Genomic DNA, 21,461 nt, shown 5'->3' with positions numbered 1-21,461 from the left:
TTTACCGGAAACAGTGTCGTAATCAATGTGTCATGCGATTTCTGCCTCCTGAAATTTTTATCTAGCATACGCCTTTAAATTATTCAAGTACATTACAAATAGAAATACTGCTGTGTTACATATTCCTAAACTGGTGGTTATGGGAAAATGCTGAACTTTTCTTGTTTGACTCTTGTTTCATCGAAGTAAATTGTGTAGGTTTTTGTAAGATTTTGCTTTAAACTTGTCATTCTGTATGATTTTATGAAGTTTTCAATGATATATCTTAGCTTTTAATTACATTTCAGACTTCTGTGATAGACTATGTGAAACCTTCAACTCTAAAGAAAGATCTAAATGAGAAATTTAAGGAAAGGTTTCCAAGTATTCAGCTCACGCTGACCAAGTTCAGAAGGTATTATTTACCATTACTAACTGTTTGTAGAATTTACTATTTAGTTTATGCTATTAAATGTAAAATGTCAAACTCCAGCATCTGATTGGTTGCTTTTGAGCACTGATACGAAATTGACCAATCACAAGGCTACTTTCTGTGACAGGTCTCATAAAACTGTAACTCCAGCATCTGATTGGTTGCTTTAGAGCACTGATATGAAATTGACCAATCACAAGGCTACTTTCTGTGACAGGTCTCATAAAACAGTAACTCCAGCATCTGATTGGTTGCTTTTGAGCACTGATACAAAATTGACCAATCACAAGGCTACTTTCTGTGACAGGTCTCAAAACACACAGTTTCATGACATCAGACCCAGGTGTCTTTTGAGAATGAGTGAGTATGACCAAAGTGAGATTCAAACTGGCATTATTGCATTATACCAGACTACGTTATACCACTTCAGAGCATATTGAAGTATGAATGAGTCTGACTAATGTAAATTAAAGGTTTTAGACTATTAATGTAAATGGAAGATTTTAGAATGTTAATGTAATTTGAAGGGTCTAGACTATTAATGTAAATGGAAGTTTCTAGAATGTTAATGTAAATTGAAGGTTTTAGACTATTAATGTAAATTAAAGTTCTTAAGACTATATATGTAAAATGGAAAGTTTTAGATTGTTAATGTAATTGAAAGGTTTTAGACTATTAATGTTAATGGAAGGTTTTAGCATGTAAATGTAATAAGAAGGATTTAGAATGTTAATGTAGCTGGAAGGGTTTAGACTACTAATGTGAATGGAAGGTTTCAGAATGTTAAATATAAATTGAAGGTTTTAGACTGTTAATGTAAATGGATGTAAGTTGAAGGTTTTAGATATAAATGTAATTGGATAGTTTTAGAATATTAATGTAAATTGAAGGTTTTAGACAATTAATTTTATTAGCTCGACTACTCAAAGAATAGGTAGAGCTGTTGGAGTTGCTCAGTCGTCGGCATTGACGTATGTGTCTGCATCTCGATTTGATTAAAGGCCGGGGAAGAACTATAAAAAGGATTCAGGTAGAGAAATGGCCACTCTTTTTGTATACAGTAAGCAACATCAGAGATTTATATCAAAATTTCAAATATATTAGAGCAGAGATCTTTTTGAAATTTTGCACAAGTCTTCTTCAGCACCATTGTTATAAGTTGTGAAAAAATTATGTTGAATGATTGTCTAGCAGTGTACTTTCTGGAAAAAGAATATGTGTTGTCTGCTACAAGATTTGAATTTACATCTCAGGTGATTGGCAGCTTCTCCTTTGGATGAGAGCTAAGCATGAAACAGTTGTATCACATGGTTATGAACTTATTGTCCCAAACACTGGTTTTCAGAAATGGAAATTGAACAGCTATCTTCTCATTTATTGATAACTATAAACAGCATTGCACTTGTCATTTTTGTTTTGTGGAAAAAATTGAACATTTAAACAAATCAGTAACACTAAATTGCGGGCAGCGGATTGCTATAATGGAAAAATGTTCCATTGTAGGTTTGTGGGTGGATACAATGGAAATTTGTCATTCACTCAGCTTATAGTTCAATATTATGTGCCATACTACTTTGTTACTCTTTCTGTTATTTCAATCACTCATCACAGCACAATGGGAAGGTGTGTTGTGACCAACTTTCAAGTTCTCAGCTCAAAGATCAAGGTCAACACTTGATACGGTCCTCACTTTTTAGCTCGACTATTCAAAGAATAGTCTAGCTATTCTACTCACCCTGGCGTCGGCGTCGGCGTCACACCTTGGTTAAGTTTTTGCATGCAAGTACATACAGCCATCAGTTAAAGGCATATAGCTTTGAAACTTATTTTTTCTTTTTCTAGGTCAATTACCAACCTCTCTGGGTCAAGTCCCTTAACTCTGACATGTATTTTGAGCAAATTATGCCCCCTTTTGGACTTAGAAAATTTTGGTTAAAGTTTTACATGCAAGTTACTATCTCCAAAACTAATGCAGATATTGATTTGAAACTTCACATGTGTCTTCGGGGTTATAAAACTAGTTGATAGCAGCAAGTCCCATAACTCTGACCTTCATTTTGGCCAAATTATGCCCCCTTTTGGACTTAGAAAATTCTGGTTTAAGTTTTGCGTGCAAGTACATACAGCTATTTCTAAAAGGCATATAGATTTGAAACTTATTTTTTCTTTTTCTAGATCAATTACCAACCTCACTGGGTCAAGTCCCATAACTCTGACATGTATTTTGAGCAAATTATGCCCCCTTTTAGACTTAGAAAATTTTGGTTAAAGTTTTACATGTGAGTTTCTATCTCCAAAACTAATGCAGATATTGAATTGAAGCTTCACATGTGCCTTCGGCGTTATAAAACTAGTTGATAGCAGCAAGTCCCATAACTGATATGCATTTTGGTCAAATTATGCCCCCTTTTGAACTTTTAAACTCTTTTGATATTTAACCTTTTTGGGTAATATTTTCCTGCTTCTGGGACAATATTTCGAATAGTCGAGCTTGGCTGTCTTACGGACAGCTCTTGTTAGCTTACCTGTCACAAAGTGACAAGGTGAACTTTTGTGATCGCGTGGCGTCCGTCGTCCGTGTGTTCGTCCGTTCGTTCGTCCGTAAACTTTTGCTTGTGACCATCCTAGAGGTCACATTTTTCATGGGATCTTTATGGAAGTTGGTCAGAATGTTCATCTTGATGATATCTACGTCAAGTTCGAAACTGGGTCACATGCGGTCCAAAACTAGGTCAGTAGGTCTAAAAATAGAAAAACCTTGTGACCTCTCTAGAGGCCATACTTTTCATGGATCTTCATGAAAATTAGTCAGAATGTTCACCTTGATGATATCTAGGACAAGTTCGAAACTGGTCACGTGCCGTCAAAAACTAGGTCAGTAGGTCAAATAATAGAAAAACCTTGTGACCTCTTTAGAGGCCATATTTTTCATGGGATCTGTACAAAAGTTGGTCTGAATGTTAATCTTGATGATATCTAGGTCAAGTTCGAAACTGGGTCAACTGCGGTCAAAAAACTAGGTCAATCTAAAAATAGAAAAACCTTGTGACCTCTCTAGAGGCCATACTTTTGACTGGATCTTCATGAAAATTGGTCAGAATGTTCACCTTGAAGATATCTAGGTCAAGTTTGATACTTGGTCACGTGCCATCAAAAACTAGGTCAGTAGGTCAAATAATAAAAAAACCTTGTGACCCCTCTAGAGACCATATTTTTCATGGTATCTGCATGAAAGTTGGTCTGAATGTTCATCTTGATGATATCTAGGTCAAATTTGAAACTGGGTCAACTGCGGTTAAAAACTAGGTCAGTAGGTCTAAAAATAGAAAAACATTATGATCACTTTAGAGGCCATATTTTTCAATGGATCTTCATGAAAATTGGTCTGAATGTTGATCTTGATGATATCTAGATAAAGTTTGAAACTGAGTCACGTGTGGTCAAAACTAGGTTAGTAGGTATAAAAATAGAAATACCTTGTGACCTCTCTAGAAGCAATACTCTTCATGAGATCTTCATGAAAGTTGGTGAAAATGTTCACCTTGATGATATCTAGGTCAAGTTCAAAACTGGGTCATGTGCCTTCAAAAACTAGGTCATTAGGTCAAATAATAGAAAAACCTTGTGACCTCTCTAGAGGCCATATTTTTCAATGGATCTTCATGAAAATTGGGTCATGTGAGGACAGGTGAGCGATTCAGGACCATCATGGTCCTCTTGTATTCTGCATGCAGCTCCTGTTCTACTCTTGCACAAAGTAATTTCATATACATCGACCATGGAAGGAATGCTAAATTGCTCTTGTTTATTTTAAATTAAATGCTGTTGAAATAATTCATCTAATAAAACAGTTAAACTTGTAAATTGATTTTGGTATTTAGAATGGGACTGAAAGGTTCTGATAATAAATTTGTCAACAGATTTTGAAAATTGTCTATGGCCAAGAGAAAATAATTATTGAGTAAAAAAACCCTCTTTGATATATATTGCATTGCAGCCAGCAACCTGCAGCCCGCAAAATATACACACTCTAATCATATGAAATTAGCCTATTCCACTATCACTTGCACAGCATTTTGTTTACCTTCCATTTTGTCAATCGAATGGCATTTATCAAAATTAAGGGACATTCTTTTCTGCTCTGTATCAAGTTAGTTCTGTAGGTAGGGAGTTACATTTACTAATGAGTAAAAACACAATGCAACGTTTTGCAGTTATTTGGTGATGTACAGCAAGGAAAGAAAAGAATATTAGGCAATAACTACATTATATATGTAGAAAACATTATTTGGAAAAAAGACATTTATCACATAAATCCATTGTTTCATTCTGGTACAAGAAAAAACAAAACTGAAAACATGAATTAAATGCTTTTAGATATCAAGCAGACAAATTCTATGTTTACACGATCAGATTACAGTCGTCTGCTGACTCATAGGTAGTAAAACTCCTCCCCTAATACCTAATATGCTTAATTGCTTGTCTGCCGGTAATTCACTGTCAGAATCAGAGCCCGGCCTTAAAGTTTTTGTATGTAAGCTGGTATCTCAGTAACCACTTGTGGGAATGGATGAAAACTTCACACACTTATTCACTGTTAAGAACTGACTTACATTGCACAGGTTCAATAACTCTGTTTTGCTTTTTCACAAAATTATGCCCCTTTTTATGCCCCCGAAGGGAGGCATATAGTTTTTGAACCGTCTGTCGGTCTGTCTGCAATTTTCGTGTCCGGTCCATATCTTTGTCATCCATGGATGGATTTTCAAATAACTTGGCATGGATGTGTACCACAGTAAGACGACGTGTCGCGCGCAAGACCCAGGTCCGTAGCTTAAAGGTCAAGGTCACACTTAGACGTTAAAGGTCATTTTTCATGATAGTGCATTGATGGGCGTGTCCGGTCCATATATATGTCATCCATGGATTGATTTTCAAATTATTTGGCATGAATGTGTACCACAGTAAGACGAAGTGTTGCGCACAAGACCCAGGTCTGTAGCTCAAAGGTCAAGGTCACACTTAGACGTTAAAGGTCATATTTCATGATAGTGCATTGATGGGCGTGTCAGGTCCATATCTTTGTCATTCATGCATGGATTTTAAAATTATTGGGCATAAATGTGTACCACAGTAAGACGACGTGTCGCGCGCAAGACCCAGGTCCGTAGCTCAAAAGTCAAGGTCACACTTAGACTTTAAAGGTCATATTTCATGATAGTGCAATGATGGGCATGTCCAGTCCATATCTTTGTCATTCATGCATGGATTTTAAAATAACTACGCATGAATGTGTGGCACAGTAAGACGACGTGTCGCGCACAAGACCCAGGTCCGTAGGTCAGAGGTCAAGGAGGCACTTGGACTTTAAAGGTCATATTTCATGAAAGTGCATTGATGGGCATGACCTGTCCATATGTTTGTCATTTATTCACAATCACTCTAACATCGGCCATAACTATTCATTCAAAGTGCCATCGGGGGCATTTGTCATCCTATGGAGACAGCTCTTGTTCAACTAAGCAATGTTTATGTAAGCTAGTATCTCAATACCCACTAATGGGAATGGATTGAAACTTCACACATTTGTTCCCTGTGATGATCTGACATGCAATGCTTAAGTTCCAAAACTCTGCTTTGCATTTTCAGCTCACCTGAGCCAAAGGCTCAGGGTGAGCTATTGTGATTGCTCACTGTCCGTCCACACTTTCCTTTAAACAACATCTCCTCCTAAACCACCTTGCCAATTTTGATGAAACTTCACAGGGATGTTCCTTGGATGGTCTTCTTTAAAAATCGTTCAAAGAATTGAATTCCATACAGAACTCTGGTTGCCATGGCAACCGAAAGGAAAAACTTTAAAAATCTTCTTGTCCAAAACCACAGGTCGTAGGGCTTTAATATTTGGCGTGTAGCATCTTTTAGTGGTCCTCTACCAAGATTGTTCAAATTATCCTCCTAGGGTCAAGTATGGCCCCACCCTGGGGGTCACATGGTTTACATTGACTTTGAAAATCTTCTTGTCCAAAACCACAAAGCTAAAGCCTCAATATTTGGCATGTGACATCATCTAATGGTCCTCTATGAAGTTTGTTCAAATTATGCGCCTGGGGTGAAAAGAGGCCCCACCCCGGGGGTCCGAAATTTTACATAGAGTTATATAGGAAAAAAACCTTAAAAATCTTCTTGTCTAAAACCACAAGATCTAGGCCTTTGATATTTGGCATGTAGCATTGCCTTGTGGTCCTCTACCAAGATTGTTCAAGTTATTACCCTAGGCTGAAAAGAGGCCCTGCCCTGGGGGTCCCAAGTTTTACATAGACTTATATAGGAAAAAAATTAAAAAATCTTCTTGTCTGAAAGTTCTAGGCTTAAGCCTTCGATATTTGGTATGTAGCATTGCCTAATGGTTCTCTAACAAGATTGTTCAAATTATGCCCCTGGGGTGAAAAGAGGCCCCGCCCCGGGGGTCACTTGTATGAGTTATATAGGAAAACATACTTTATATACAAAATTATCTGATCATATTTCCTAGACTGTTTAATTATAATTACCTGATGACCCCAAGTAATTAGGGGTCACTTGACTGTGACCTTGACCTACTGACCTACCTTTTTGTTTTTTAAGATACAGCCTTGAAATTTGGATGACATATACAGTTTTGCACACCGATCTTAACAGCATAGAAATTTGGACCAAGTCAGTAACTTTCGATAAAGATTTCAATAGTCATCTTTAATGTTATTAGCCCTGAGCTACTGACCTACTTTCTTGTTTTTGAAGCTACAGCAAAAAGATTTGGACCACATGTATAATGTTTGATACAGATTTCAATACTGATCTTGAATAGTCTTAATCTTGACCTACTGACCTTCTTTTTATACGCCCGTTTGAAAAACGGGACGTATTATGGGAACGCCCCGGGCGGGCGGGCGGCATCCACAGACTTTGTCCGAAGCATATCTTCTTCATGCATGGAGGGATTTTGATGAAACTTGGCACAATTGTTCACCATCATGAGACGGAGTGTCATGCGCAAGAACCAGGTCCCTAGGTCTAAGGTCAAGGTCACACTTAGAGGTCAAAGGTCAAATTCAAGAATGACTTTGTCTGGAGCATATCTTCTTCATGCATGGAGGAATTTTGACATAACTTGGCACAATTGTTCACCATCATGAGACAGAGTGTCATGCGCAAGAACCAGGTCCCTAGGTCTTAGGTCAAGGTCACACTTAGAGGTTAAAGGATACAAGAATGAAAACTTTGTCCGGAGCATTTCTTCTTCATGCATCGAGGGATTTTGATATAACTTAGCACAAATGTTCACCACCATGAGACGGAGTGTCATGCGCAAGAACCAGGTCCCTAGGTCTAAGGTCAAGGTCACACTTATAGAACAAAGGTCAGATGCAATAATGACCTTGTCCAGAGCAATATTTCTTCATGCATGGAGGGATTTTGATTAACCTCCCTTAGTTGTTACTATAAATAACTTATATTGTAACTTTTTTATAATTGACCGTAGGGAAAAACCAAGACCACTTTTATGTGGTACAACATAGATGTTACTTTCAAATTTTAGGGGTATTTTAAGGAATCTCTACCTGGTAAGGAGGTTTTTTTTGTGGATTTAGAATTACAATAATTACTACACAACCACAGAACTAAAATTCCATTTGCAAATACAGGTGCTAGTTTAAAGAAATTTGCTATGACGGGCATATATTGTGACATTCTGGCACTCTTGTTCGTTTTTGAAGTTACTGTAACAGTATTTGATAACCTTCCCATGATGCTTTGTATGTCGTACGTAATACATCGATATTGCGCATGCGATGTTGAGTCAGTTTAGTGTATGCGAGCGGCTTGAGTAAATCTATTTTCATATATACGATATTTGTTGTTAATCATATAATGCAGAGATTAACTCTTTAAACATGGTGTCAGATGTAAATGGACTAAATACATGCTTATGAGACAATGCTAAGTTAATCATCCGATTCAGAGGACTACTATTACTTATCTCAGCAGTGAATTAAGTAATTAACCATGAGCGCTAATGAGGAAGCACCGGCGGCTGCAGACGCACCGTCTCATAGCTCTACGGCTGTGCCTTCGCTGATACCCTTTCCACAGAAACTGGATATGGAAGGTAATGTAGCTACTAATTGGAAAAAGTTCAAACGCTCTTGGACTAACTATGAGAAAGCAGCCGGACTTATACATAAATCAAAGGACTTAAGAACAGCTACATTTCTTACCTGCATAGGACCAGACGCGATGGATGTCTTTGATGGGTTTGATTTTGCAGACGACTCACAAAAGGATGATATCGATATTGTTTTGAATAAGTTTGAAACCTTCTGTGTCGGAAAACAAATGTGACATATGAGCGATATGTTTTTCACACATCTTCTCAAAGTGAGTCAGAAACTTTTGACAGCTATTTGACGAAAGTGAGGAAGTTGTCTAAAACATGTAATTACGGAGCGTTAGAAAATGAATTGATCAAGGACAGATTAGTATTGGGTATACGAGACAATGGATTGCGTAAACGCCTCTTACAAGAAGATAAATTAACTTTGGAAAAATGTATAGACATGTGCCGAGCTTCGGAAGCGTCGTCTACGAAAATACAGTCATTGAACAAAGGTGCATCTTTTCAGGAAGATATCAGGTCGTAAAACCTAAACGGAAACCTACAGCAGATCGTAAGAAATCTTCAGCGAGGAAATCGAAGTGTAAATATTGTGGGAAATTTTGTGCTGCAGGAAATTGTCCCGCTTATGGGATCAGATGTCAAAAATGTGGAAAATTTAATCACTACGCTTCGGAGTGTCGTTCAATAACAAAATTTCAAAGGTCGCATGTGAAACAGTTTGACATACAGTCGGAGTCTGAAAGTGATGATGAAGTTTTGACAGTCAATTCCAGCGGAAAAGTTCAAGCTAAAATATTTGCAAACATGCTGCTCGTTAATCAACAGAAAACTGTCAAGTTTCAATTAGACAGTGGCGCAACAGCAAATATTATTTCTAGATCGTATGTACCGGATGAACTATTGGAACACACGCAGACAACTTTATCTATGTACAATAAATCAAAAATGAAATCCTGCGGAACGTGCGTAATACTGCTGAAAAATCCAAAAACTAGGAAACGCTACAAGGTGAAGTTTGTCGTAATTGAGAATGACAGCACACCGTTGTTAGGTTCACAAGCAATTCAGAAAATGAATTTAATTAAGATACAATATCACAACATTTGTCCCGTAGACTTGGAGAAAACGTCACCTCAATTAACCATGGATGAAATTGAAACAAAATTTGCGTCAGTATTTGAAGGTGAAGGTCAGTTTGAAAACCACTTACATTTGGAAATAGATGATACAGTCAAACCTGTGAAAATGCCTGTACGCAGAGTACCGGTAGCTATGAAAGAAAAATTGAAACGAGAGCTAAATCAACTTGAAAAAAGGGGAATAATTGCGAAAGTCGATACACCAACAGACTGGGTTTCGAGTTTAGTAGTTGTCAAGAAAGCCAATGGAAAACTTCGCATCTGCATAGATCCTAAACCATTGAATAAAGCCTTAAAGAGAAGTCACTATTTGTTACCTGTGGTGGAAGATCTGCTACCAGAGCTAAGTAACGCAAAAGTTTTCAGCAAGTGTGATGTCAAAAATGCATTTTGGCACGTGGTGCTCGATGAGAAATCTAGCTATCTCACAACATTTGAAACGCCATTTGCGCGATATCGTTGGTTGAAAATGCCATTTGGAATATCTCCAGCGCCAGAATACTTTCAGCAATTTCTTGAACAAAACTTAACAGGTCTTTCGGGTATTAAGGCGATCGCTGATGACATTATAATTTATGGCAAAGGTGAAACCTACGAAGAGGCTGTGCGCGATCATGACAACAACATGCAGAAACTACTTGAAAGGTTTCAAGAACGAGGCATTAAGCTAAACAGGGACAAATTTCAGCTTCATAAAACTGAAATGCAATTTGTAGGACATTTACTCACGGACAAAGGAGTACAAGCAGATCCATCGAAAATTGAAGCTATTACGAAAATGCCAAAGCCAACCGACAAAAAGCTGTCCAACGGTTATTAGGTCTTGTCAACTACCTAGCAAAATTTCTCGATAAGCTTAGCGAGATGTGCGAACCGTTAAGACAACTTACGCGTAAAGATGTTGTGTTCAATTGGACACACGAACATGACGAAGCGTTTGACACAATCAAGCAGTCAGTGTGCAACGCGCCAGTATTACGCTACTATGATTCTAAACTTGAAACAGTAATACAGTGCGACTCTTCTGAAAGTGGACTCGGTGCAACATTACTGCAGGAGGGACAACCAGTTGCATATGCAAGTCGTGCACTCACACAAACAGAGCAAAACTATGCGCAGATCGAAAAAGAACTGCTAGCGGTGGTGTTTGCATTTGAGAAATTTCACCATTTCACATATGGTCGGAGAGTTTTTGTAGAAAGTGACCACAAACCACTTGAAATTATAAGTAAGAAACCGCTTTTTCGGGCACCAAAGCGCCTCCAACGGATGCTACTGAAATTGCAGACTTATGACTATGAAATTTGCTATAAAAAGGGCAAACTCATGTATATTTCTGATACGCTTTCAAGAGCCTACATAGCTAATGGATGTGCTACGCACCTGGAAGACGTACTGTTAACAGACTATGAGAAAGAGATAGAAGCTACATGTTTGTCAGATTATTTGGCAGTTTCGTCTGAAAGACAAACTAGAATCAAGCAAGCTACGCTCGAAGACCAGACATTGGTAAAGCTGATTGAGTGTATTAAGAATGGATGGAATAAAGCGCCGAGAGAAGTAAAGCCGTATTATTCTGTCCAGGATGAACTATCGGTAGATAACGGTATTATATTTCGCGGTGATAGATGCATCATACCAAAAAGTATGCGTAGAGAAATTCTAGATCAACTTCATTCGCATATTGGAATTGAAGGTTGTTTAAAACGCGCTCGTAGCTGTGTGTATTGGCCAAATATAACATCTCAAATTAAAGACTTCATAAGCAAATGTGACACGTGTCAATCATTAGAAAGAAAACAGAGTAAAGAACCGTTAATCAGTCACAGTATTCCTGACAGACCTTGGGCAAAAGTCGGAACTGACGTGTTTACGTTTGATGGCAATGACTATTTGGTAACTGTAGATTATTTCAGTAATTTCTTTGAAATAGATCGACTGTATGAAACAACGTCGAAGGAAATAGTCGCCAAGCTGAAACAGCATTTTGCAAGGCATGGAATTCCAGAACGTGTGATCTCAGATAACGCAAGTGTTTACAAATCAGAAAAGTTTAAATCATTTTCAAGGAAATGGGATTTTACGCATGTGACTTCATCTGCAAGGTATCCACAATCAAACGGAAAAGCTGAAAATGCAGTTAAGACTGCGAAACGTATTATGAAAAAAGCAAAACATTCGCACACAGACCCGATGCTAGCACTTTTAAATTTTAGGAATACACCTCAACAGGCTACAAGTTATAGTCCAGCTCAGCAGCTGATGAACAGAAAAACACGAACATTACTACCGGAGAGATCAAATCAGTTTCAGCCTAGCATACCGTCAAATGTTAAGGCTAAACTTCAGAAAAGCAAAGACAGACAAGCCTACTATTATAACAGGACTGCGAAGCCATTAGACTGTTTGCGAGCTGGTGATACGGTGAGAATACAGCCGAATGAAAGAAATAAAACTTGGGAAAAGGGAACTGTTGTCGAAAAACCACAAACGCGGTCTTACAACGTTCTGAGAGAAAATGGCACGGTAGTGAACCGAAATAGAAAACATCTCCGACGGACGAGTGAACTTTCCAATGAACAAAGGGAGGAGACTGTAGAGATAGATCCGAAAATAAACGACCAAGAGTTGTTGCCCCAGACAGATTCTCGAACTGAAACGGAATTGAAACCGCAAACAATCGGTCAGTCAGTGAATTCAGAAACACCTGCAACACCGGTAACGCAGACAAGATCTGGTCGTATTGTACGAATGCCATTGAAGTATAAGGACTATCATTTAACTGATAAACGATGAATTCTTAATATTAACACGTATGCAAGTGTGATTGTTACTGACTTTGTAAATATTAATTTAGAAATTGTTTAGCAAAGAAACAAGTAATGACTTTAACTTTAATCATAAATACTTATTTAATTAAGCTATTCAGTTCAGTATTATCTTCTTTTCCGTAAAAGAGAAAAGATGTAACAGTATTTGATAACCTTCCCATGATGCTTTGTATGTCGTACGTAATACATCGATATTGCGCATGCGATGTTGAGTCAGTTTAGTGTATGCGAGCGGCTTGAGTAAATCTATTTTCATATATACGATATTTGTTGTTAATCATATAATGCAGAGATTAACTCTTTAAACAGTTACAGTATAGAAATTTGGACCACCTGTATATATTTTATACAGATTTCAATACTCATCTTGAATAGTCTTAATCGTGACCTTCTGACGTACTTTTTTGTTTTTGAAGATACAGCATGGAAATTTGGACCACATGTAGAACTTTTGATACAGATTTCATTACTCATCTTAAATATTATTAACCCTGACCTACTGACCTACTTTTTTGTTGTTGAAGCTACAGCAAAGAGATTTGGACCACCTGTATAATTTTTTAACAGATTTCAGTACTTACCTTGAAGAATCTTTACCATGAATTTCTCACCTTGTTTTTGTTTGTTTTTGAAACATTAGCAAAGAAATTTGTTCAACCAAGCAATTAAACTCTATATTTAGGTGGACTAGGTGTGTTGGTGGGGGTTTGCCGTCATCTTTTGGTTTTCCACTCAATAACTTGAGTTTTAAGTGACCGATTCCTATGAAACTTGGTATATAGGTAGCTTGCATAGAGACAGAGTTTTGGATTGCATATGAGGTCACAAGGATCAAGGTCAGGATAACTTAATTAATCTGCATACTTAGAAAATTCCACGGTGGTGCAGTGGTCTAGAGCGTCTGGCCAAAACTACCTTTCATGCTGTGGAACGGATGGGTTGCGGTTCAGATCCCACTGAGCACTTTTTTTTTTAATGCCTCTGGGTCAAGGTCACAGTTACTAATAATATATATATTTTTTCTCACTGTGATTATCAAAAAATAATTTTGTTTGTTTAGAAAAATGGCTTCCACTCAATGTCTTTAGTCTAGGTGCACCTTTTGTTAGCAAACTTGGTGTGTAGATTTTTTTATCAAACACAAAGGTTGGGAATGTATTTTGGGGGAGGGTGTCTATATATATGTCTATCATTAATTGAAAATCATCTTGATTTTGTTTTCAGTCTGAAGAAAGAAATGAGGAATATAGGACATGTAAAGGTGAGATATTTTTATACCAACAGATAAAATGACATGCAGTGCACAAGCCAGGTCACTAGATCTAAGGTCAAGGTCACACAAGGTTTTTGAAATTTTGTGTCTTCTAAATTGATTTTCATAAAACCAGAATCAATTTTGTCATTAAATGCAGAGCACATGACCTGGGTCACTAAGTTCAAGGTGAAGGTCACACTTGGTGGTCAAAGATCAGATAGGTTGGCGTCATGTCTCTTATTTTCTAAACTGTAGGAAAGATTTTCATCGAAGTAGCAATTTTCATTTACTGCATCAAGACGATGACACGCAACCCAGGTCACTAGGTTCAGTGAAGGTCAAAGGTCATAATCACAACATTTCACTTTCCCTGTATCAAAGCAGAGTCTGGGGTTATTAATCATCTTTAGTGATAGCTCTAGTTTTAAACAGTTTTATTTGCTTGTGCTACTTTTTTGAAGCTGGTGAGAAGCTTTTCTTGATGTTTTTTCTGTTTCTGCTAATTTAGATGTTACTGACTTCCCATGACTAACTAGAGACCGCTTGTAAATTTATTGTTTGGTTTACTGGTACATTATTTTCACAATTGTTCACTTTCTTTTTTTAGGTCTTTACTATTGAATCACATATTTTTGTTTGGCTAAGAAGTTTGCAATATTTAAAATTGAAACTGGTTCTCTAGATGAAAAAGTGATATATGGCCATCTTTTGAACGATGTATGAATGTTTGAATAAAAGCACCTAATGAATACTTAATTTCCCTAAAACAGACAATTAGTAAATATAGCTTGAATAAATCCCCTGTGATAAATGCTGATATTGCATTAATTCCAGTAAGTAATTGTTAAGGATCTGTATTTTCTGAGTAGTTTTAAACATATCTATTCTTGACTAATAGTGTATACTTATTTATGTTTAATTATATACATATATCAATGCTGTAAATGATAATGCGTGTATTAACTGTATTTCACATGTTGATACAAAAAGGCAGAAACCAAATTCTGTATTGCACTATTAGATCCTGTATTGTGCATGTTACTATCATTAACCTTTAGCATGCTAGATAAATTGTCGTCTGCTGGAAATGTCGTCTGCTAAAATTGTAAAGTTCATTCAATTTGCTCCAAAATTGGAAGAAATATTGTCAGAGTAGCAAACAGCTTGGAACCTGATCAGACGCCGATTTAATCGGCGTCTGATCTGGTTCCAAGCTGTTTGCAAAGGCTGTTAAATTCGCCTGCAGCAGGCTAAGGGTTAATAAATCTATATTCATAACCTGACACAGTTCTATAAATAACACACACAAAAGTCTACTCTGTTCTATATTAACATAAAAGACAGAAGAGACAAAATGGCAGAGGTATATAATAAAAGGGTCATTATAGCAGTAGCTTAATCTGAGATGTTGTGTTGGGTTCTTATGGATTTTGCCAGGCCAGATCACACTCTGCACTTATGTGGCACTTGTGTGGCGTTATTCTTATATTTTCTCTTTTCAGTGCAATATAGATTTATGGACTGTCGCTCAAGGATATGTTTTCTTTGAAAAGCTCATACTCAAGGTAAGGTTTGGAGGCGTGAGGGATGTTTCACATTTCATTACCTGTCATGAACAGACTCAGTCAAACCAATTCTGCTCTTGTTTTACATGGTTGTGTTCTATACTTCCAAAGGAATTTCTTATACGTTTTATTAACTATCACAACAGTAGGCTTTAAGAGCAGTGCTGCGGCTGTAAAATGTTTCCCCATACTTGGACTCAGTTTTGTTATATTTTCTGGTTCTTTTGGGCCATGGAGTCTACTCATTTTTAGCTCACCTGTCACAAAGTGACAAGGTGAGCTTTTTTGATCGCGCGGCGTCCTTCGTCCATGCGTCCGTAAACTTTTGTTTGTGACCACTCAAGAGATCACATTTTTCATGGAATCTTTATGAAAGTTGGTCAGAATGTTCATCTTGATGATATCTAGGTGAAGTTCGAAACTGGGTCATGTGCGGTGCAAAACTAGGTCAGTAGGTCTAAAAATAGAAAATCCTTGTGACCTCCCTAGAGGCCATATTTTTCAATGGATCTTCATGAAAATTGGTCAGAATGTTCACCTTGATGATAGCTAGGTCAAGTTCTAAACTGGGTCACGTGCCATCAAAAACTAGGTCAGTAGGTCAAATAATAGAAAAACCTTGTGACCTCTCTAGAGGCGATATTTTTCATTGGATCTGTATGAAAGTTGGTCTGAATATTCATCTTGACGATACGCAGTGACAAGGTGAGCTATTGTGACCGCTTGATGTCCATCGTGCTTAGTGCGTAGTCCGTCGTCTGTCAACAATTTCTAAAAAAATCTTCTTCTTGAAAACCACTGGACAGAATTACACCAAACTTCACAGGGATGATCCTTGGGTGGCTCCCTTTCAAAATTGTCCAAAGAATTGAATTCCATACAGAACTCTGGTTGCCATGGCCACCGAAAGGAAAAACTTTAAAAATCTTCTTCTCAGAAACCAGAAGCCCTAGAGCTTAGATATGTGGTGTGAAGCATTGCCTTGTGGACCTCTACCAAATTTGTTCAAATCATGACCCCGGAGTCAAAATTTACCCCGCCCCAGGGGTCACTTGATTTTACATAGGAAAATCTTAAAAAATCTTCTTCTCAAAAACCAGAAGCCCTAGAGCTTAGATATTTGACATGTAGCATTGCCTAGTGGACCTCTACTAAAATTGTTCAAATCATGACCCCGGGGTCAAAATTGACCCCGCCCCAGGGGTCACTTGATTTTACATAGGAAAATCTTCGAAAATTTTCTAAAAATAAACCAGAAGACCTAGAGCTTAGATATTTGACATGTAGCATTGCCTAGTGAACCTCTACAAAATTTGTTCAGATCATAATCCACGGGGTGAAAATTGACCCCGCCCCAGGGGTCACTTTATTTTACATAGGAAAATCTTCAAAAATTTTCTAAAAATAAACCAGAAGGCCTAAAACTTAGATATTTCACATGTAGCATTGCCTAGTGGACCTCTACAAAATTTGTTCAAATCATGACCCCTGGGGTCAACATGACCCGGCCCCATCGGTCACTTGATTTTACATAGGAAAATCTTCAAAAATTTTCTAAAAATAAACCAGAAGGCCTAGATCTTAGGTATTTAACATGTAGCATTGCCTAGCAGACTTCTACAAAATTTGTTCAAAGCATGACATCCGGGGTCAAATTGACCCCGCCCCATGGGGTTAGTTGATTGTACATAGAAAAATCTTCAAAATTTTCTTAAAATAAACCAGAAGGCCTAGAGCTTAGATATTTCACATGTAGCATTGCCTAGTGGACCTCTACAAAATTTGTTCAAATCATGACCCCTGGGGTCAAAATTGACCCCGCCCCAGGGGTCACTTGATTTTACATAGGAAAATCTTCAAAAAAATTCTAAAAATAAACCAGAAGATCTAGAGCTTAGATATTTCACATGTAGCATTGCCTAGTGGACCTCTACAAATTTATTTAAATCGTGACACCTGGGATCAAAATTGACCCCGCCCCAGGGGTCACTTGATTTTCTTTTTCTTTTTGGTTAAATTTTTCAATTTCTTGTCCTTAAGTGCAATGATAACAGGTGAGCGATATAGGGCCATTATGGCCCTTTTGTTTATTTTGTGATGTAGCAGGAGATATTTTTGTCATGAGAATAAGAAATAGATACATGATCAATGGACATTGCTAGATAACATTTAATGTAACAAAATATTGATACAAAAACTTTTAATGTGAAATAATTTTGTGGTTATTAGATTTTGTAGTTTTACCCCAAAATGGCTATTTCGGTGTGATATGAGCTACGCCATAGGAAAACCAACACAGTGGCTTTGCGACCAGCATGGATCCAGACCAGCCTGCGCATCCGCGCAGTCTGGTCAGGATCCATGCTGTTCGCTAACAGTTTCTCTAATTATAATAGGCTTTGAAAGCGAACAGCATGGATCCTGACCAGACTGCGCGGATGCGCAGGCTGGTCTGAATCCATGCTGGTCGCAAAGCCACTATGTTGGTTTTCTCATGGCACGGCTCAATTATGAATTTGTGGGTATCCACTAAAGATTGAAGAAAGGAAATTTTGCTTGTTTATTGGGACTTAGTTTCAAGGATTGACACAACTGCGAAATTTACGAAAATCATTCCTTTACAAATATTAACGATTTCACAAGGAAAATATGATCAAAGGGCCTGCGTGGCCAAATGGTTTAAGTTGCTGACTTCGAATTGCTTGTCCCTAACCGATGTGGGTTCAAAACGTGACTACGGGTGTAGAATTTTTCATGTTAGGAATGGCCTTTGGAAAAGTGATGATTCTACCCAGGTGTCCGCTCATGCTTGAATTAATACCTGGCGGGTACCTGGGGTCTTCCTCCAACATTAAAAGCTGGAGAAGTCCCCACATGGACTGAATTGTGTATGTGTGATGCTAAATCCAAGGAAACAGAAAGAAAATACGATAAATCTCAAAATCGAAAATTTGACAATCAGAATGAGTGTTAGCTTATTTGGTAGTAAATATTAAGAAAAAAAAGTGGTATTAATATCAGGTAATTTACTGACTTACCTTACATCTGTTAGGTTTGATAATACGAAAATTAAGTAACATTCACAATTTTCATTGAATTAAGGTATATGTACTTGTTGTATTATGTGTGTCTTTGTGTAAATGAAAATTTAGAAGCTATCACTTCACAGATAATTTCTTCTAAGCATTATATAAAAGAAAGATATAATGTAATTTTGAGGTGCAGATTTTATTTTTTGTAAATGGTGGATGTTATTTAAACAGTATGAAGAATTTTCATAACAAATGCATAAATGTCTGGGTGTTAAGTCCTGTTGTAGTGGAGAAATTTTGAAAATAACTCTAGATACCATCTTCAGTAGGATCTATTTTATTTTATGCAAGGTTTGTTTTTCTTGTTTCCAGTTATTGATCTCTAAGCAGAATCGTAAACTGTGTGCTGGTGCTTGCCTGATTTTGTCTGCGAAACTCAACGATATCAAAGGTGCTGAACTCTCAAAACTTATAGATGTAAGTTGTACTTTTTTATACTTACGGAATAGACTGCATTTGCAGTTGCTAGTGTATAAAGTTATGAAGTTTCAGGTTTTCATATAATTATATGTTTGTTTATACTTTGATGGGCTGAGTCCTTTGACCGAGTCATTAATATAAGTTGACTGTGGGTTCGAGCTTTGCATCTTAAAATGATGCCACAAAAACAACAACAACCAGTTTAATTAGTAATGTCATTATTCAGTATTTTTGGTATATTAATTACCTTGTTTAGCTCACCTGTCACATAGTGAAAGGGTGAGCTTTTATGATCACCCTTCATCCGTCGTCCGGCCATAATTTTCTTATGAACACGATAGAGACCACAGTTTGTATTTGATATTTATCAAACTTGCACACAACTTGTATAGGCATAATTTCTCGGTTCCTTTCGAAAACTGGCCAGATCCCATCATGGGTTCCAGAGTTATGTCCCCTTAAAAAGCCAAAATTTGCCATTTTTGGCTTGTGAACGTGATAGAGACAACATTTTGCAATCAACTATAATCAAACTTGCACACAACTTGTATTGGCATAATATCTCTGTTCCTTTTGAAAACTGGCCAGATCCCATCATGGGTTGCAGTTATGGCCTCTTAAAGGGCTAAAATTTGCTATTTTTGGCTTGTGAACATAATTGAGACGACATTTTGCAATCAACTTTAATCAAACTTGCACACAGCTTGTATGTGCATAATATCTCGGTTCCTTTCGAAAACTGGTCAGATCCCATCATGGGTTGCAGAGTTATGGCCCCTTAAAGGGCCAAAATTTGTTATTTTTGGCTTGTGAACATGATAGAGACAACATTTTGCAATCAACTATAATCAAACTTGCACACAACTTGTATTGGCATAATATCTCGGTTCCTTTTGAAAACTGGCCAGATCCGATCATGGGTTGCAGAGTTATGGCCCCTTAAAGGGCCAAAATTTGTTATTTTGGCTTGTGAACATGATACAGACAACATTTTGCAATCGACTATAATCAAATTTGCACACAACTTGTATTGGCATAATATCTCAGTTCCTTTCGAAAACTGGCCAGATCCCATCATGGGTTCCAGAGTTATGTCCCCTTAAAAAGCCAAAATTTGCCATTTTTGGCTTGTGAACATGATAGAGACAACATTTTGCAATCAACTATAATCAAACTTGCACACAACTTGTATTGGCATAATATCTCTGTTCCTTTTGAAAACTGGCCAGATCCCATCATGGGTTGCAGTTATGGCCTCTTAAAGGGCTAAAATTTGCTATTTTTGGCTTGTGAACATAATTGAGACGACATTTTGCAATCAACTTTAATCAAACTTGCACACAGCTTGTATGTGCATAATATCTCGGTTCCTTTCGAAAACTGGTCAGATCCCATAATGGGTTGCAGAGTTATGGCCCCTTAAAGGGCCAAAATTTGTTATTTTTGGCTTGTGAACATGATAGAGACAACATTTTGCAATCAACTATAATCAAACTTGCACACAACTTGTATTGGCATAATATCTCGGTTCCTTTTGAAAACTGGCCAGATCCGATCATGGGTTGCAGAGTTATGGCCCCTTAAAGGGCCAAAATTTGTTATTTTGGCTTGTGAACATGATACAGACAACATTTTGCAATCGACTATAATCAAATTTACACACAACTTGTATTGGCATAATATCTCGGTTCCTTTTGAAAACTGGCCAGATCCCATCATGGGTTGCAGAGTTATGGCCCCTTAAAGGGCCAGAATTTGCTATTTTGGCTTTTGCAGTCATATAGAGACTTTATTAGCTCACCTGTCACGAAGTGACAAGGTGAGCTGTTGTGATCGCGCGTCGTCCGTGCGTGCGTGCATAAACTTTTCCTTGTGACATCTCTAGAGGTCACATTTTTCATGGGATTTTTATGAAAATGGGTCAGAATGTTCATCATGGTAAATTCTAGGTCTAGTTCGAAACTGGGTCACGTGCCTTCAAAAACTAGGTCAGTAGGTCTAAAAATAGAAAAACCTTGTGACCTCTCTAGAGGCCATAATTTTTAATGGATCTTCATGAAAATTGGTCAGAATGTTCACCTTGATGATATCTAGATCAGGTTCGAAACTGGATCACGTGCCTTCAAAAACTAGGTCAGTAGGTCTAAAAATAGAAAAACCTTGTGACCTCATTTGAGGCCATATATTTCACAAGGTCTTCATGAAAATTGGTCAGAACGTTCACCTTGATGATATCTAGGTCAAGTTCCAAACTGGGTCACGTGCTGTCAAAAACTAGGTCAGTAGGTCAAATAATAGAAAAACCTTGTGACCTCTCTAAGGGCCATATTTTTCATGGGATTTGTATGAAATTTGGACTGAATGATCATCTTGATGATATCTAGGTCAAGTTTTAAACTGGGTCCATGTGATCCAAAACAAGGTCAGTAGGTCTAAAAATAGAAAAACCTTGTGACCTTTCTAGAGGCCATATATTTCCCAAGATCTTCATGAAAATCGGTCAGAACGTTCACCTTGATGATATCTAGGTCAAGTTTGAAACTGGGTCACGTGCCATCGAAAACTAGATCAGTAGGTCAGATGATA

The 21,461-nt window shown here is 37.5% G+C and overlaps 1 protein-coding gene across 2 annotated transcripts in view; it reads left to right on the top strand.

Annotated features, from left to right (window-relative positions):
• LOC123524294 (CDK5 and ABL1 enzyme substrate 1-like) overlaps positions 1 to 21,461 on the top strand; it is an 81,055-nt gene that overhangs the window by 44,247 nt on the left and 15,347 nt on the right. For both annotated transcript variants that reach the window (XM_053539018.1, XM_053539017.1), the window contains 4 exons: positions 288 to 394; positions 13,768 to 13,804; positions 15,301 to 15,363; positions 18,768 to 18,872. In XM_053539018.1, the coding sequence (XP_053394993.1) occupies positions 288 to 394; positions 13,768 to 13,804; positions 15,301 to 15,363; positions 18,768 to 18,872 (312 nt within the window). The remainder of the gene's footprint in view (positions 1 to 287; positions 395 to 13,767; positions 13,805 to 15,300; positions 15,364 to 18,767; positions 18,873 to 21,461) is intronic.

Source organism: Mercenaria mercenaria, chromosome 3 (genome assembly GCF_021730395.1).
Source record: "Mercenaria mercenaria strain notata chromosome 3, MADL_Memer_1, whole genome shotgun sequence".
Taxonomy (NCBI): domain Eukaryota; kingdom Metazoa; phylum Mollusca; class Bivalvia; order Venerida; family Veneridae; genus Mercenaria; species Mercenaria mercenaria.
This window is presented reverse-complemented; position numbering and strand designations above follow the sequence as displayed.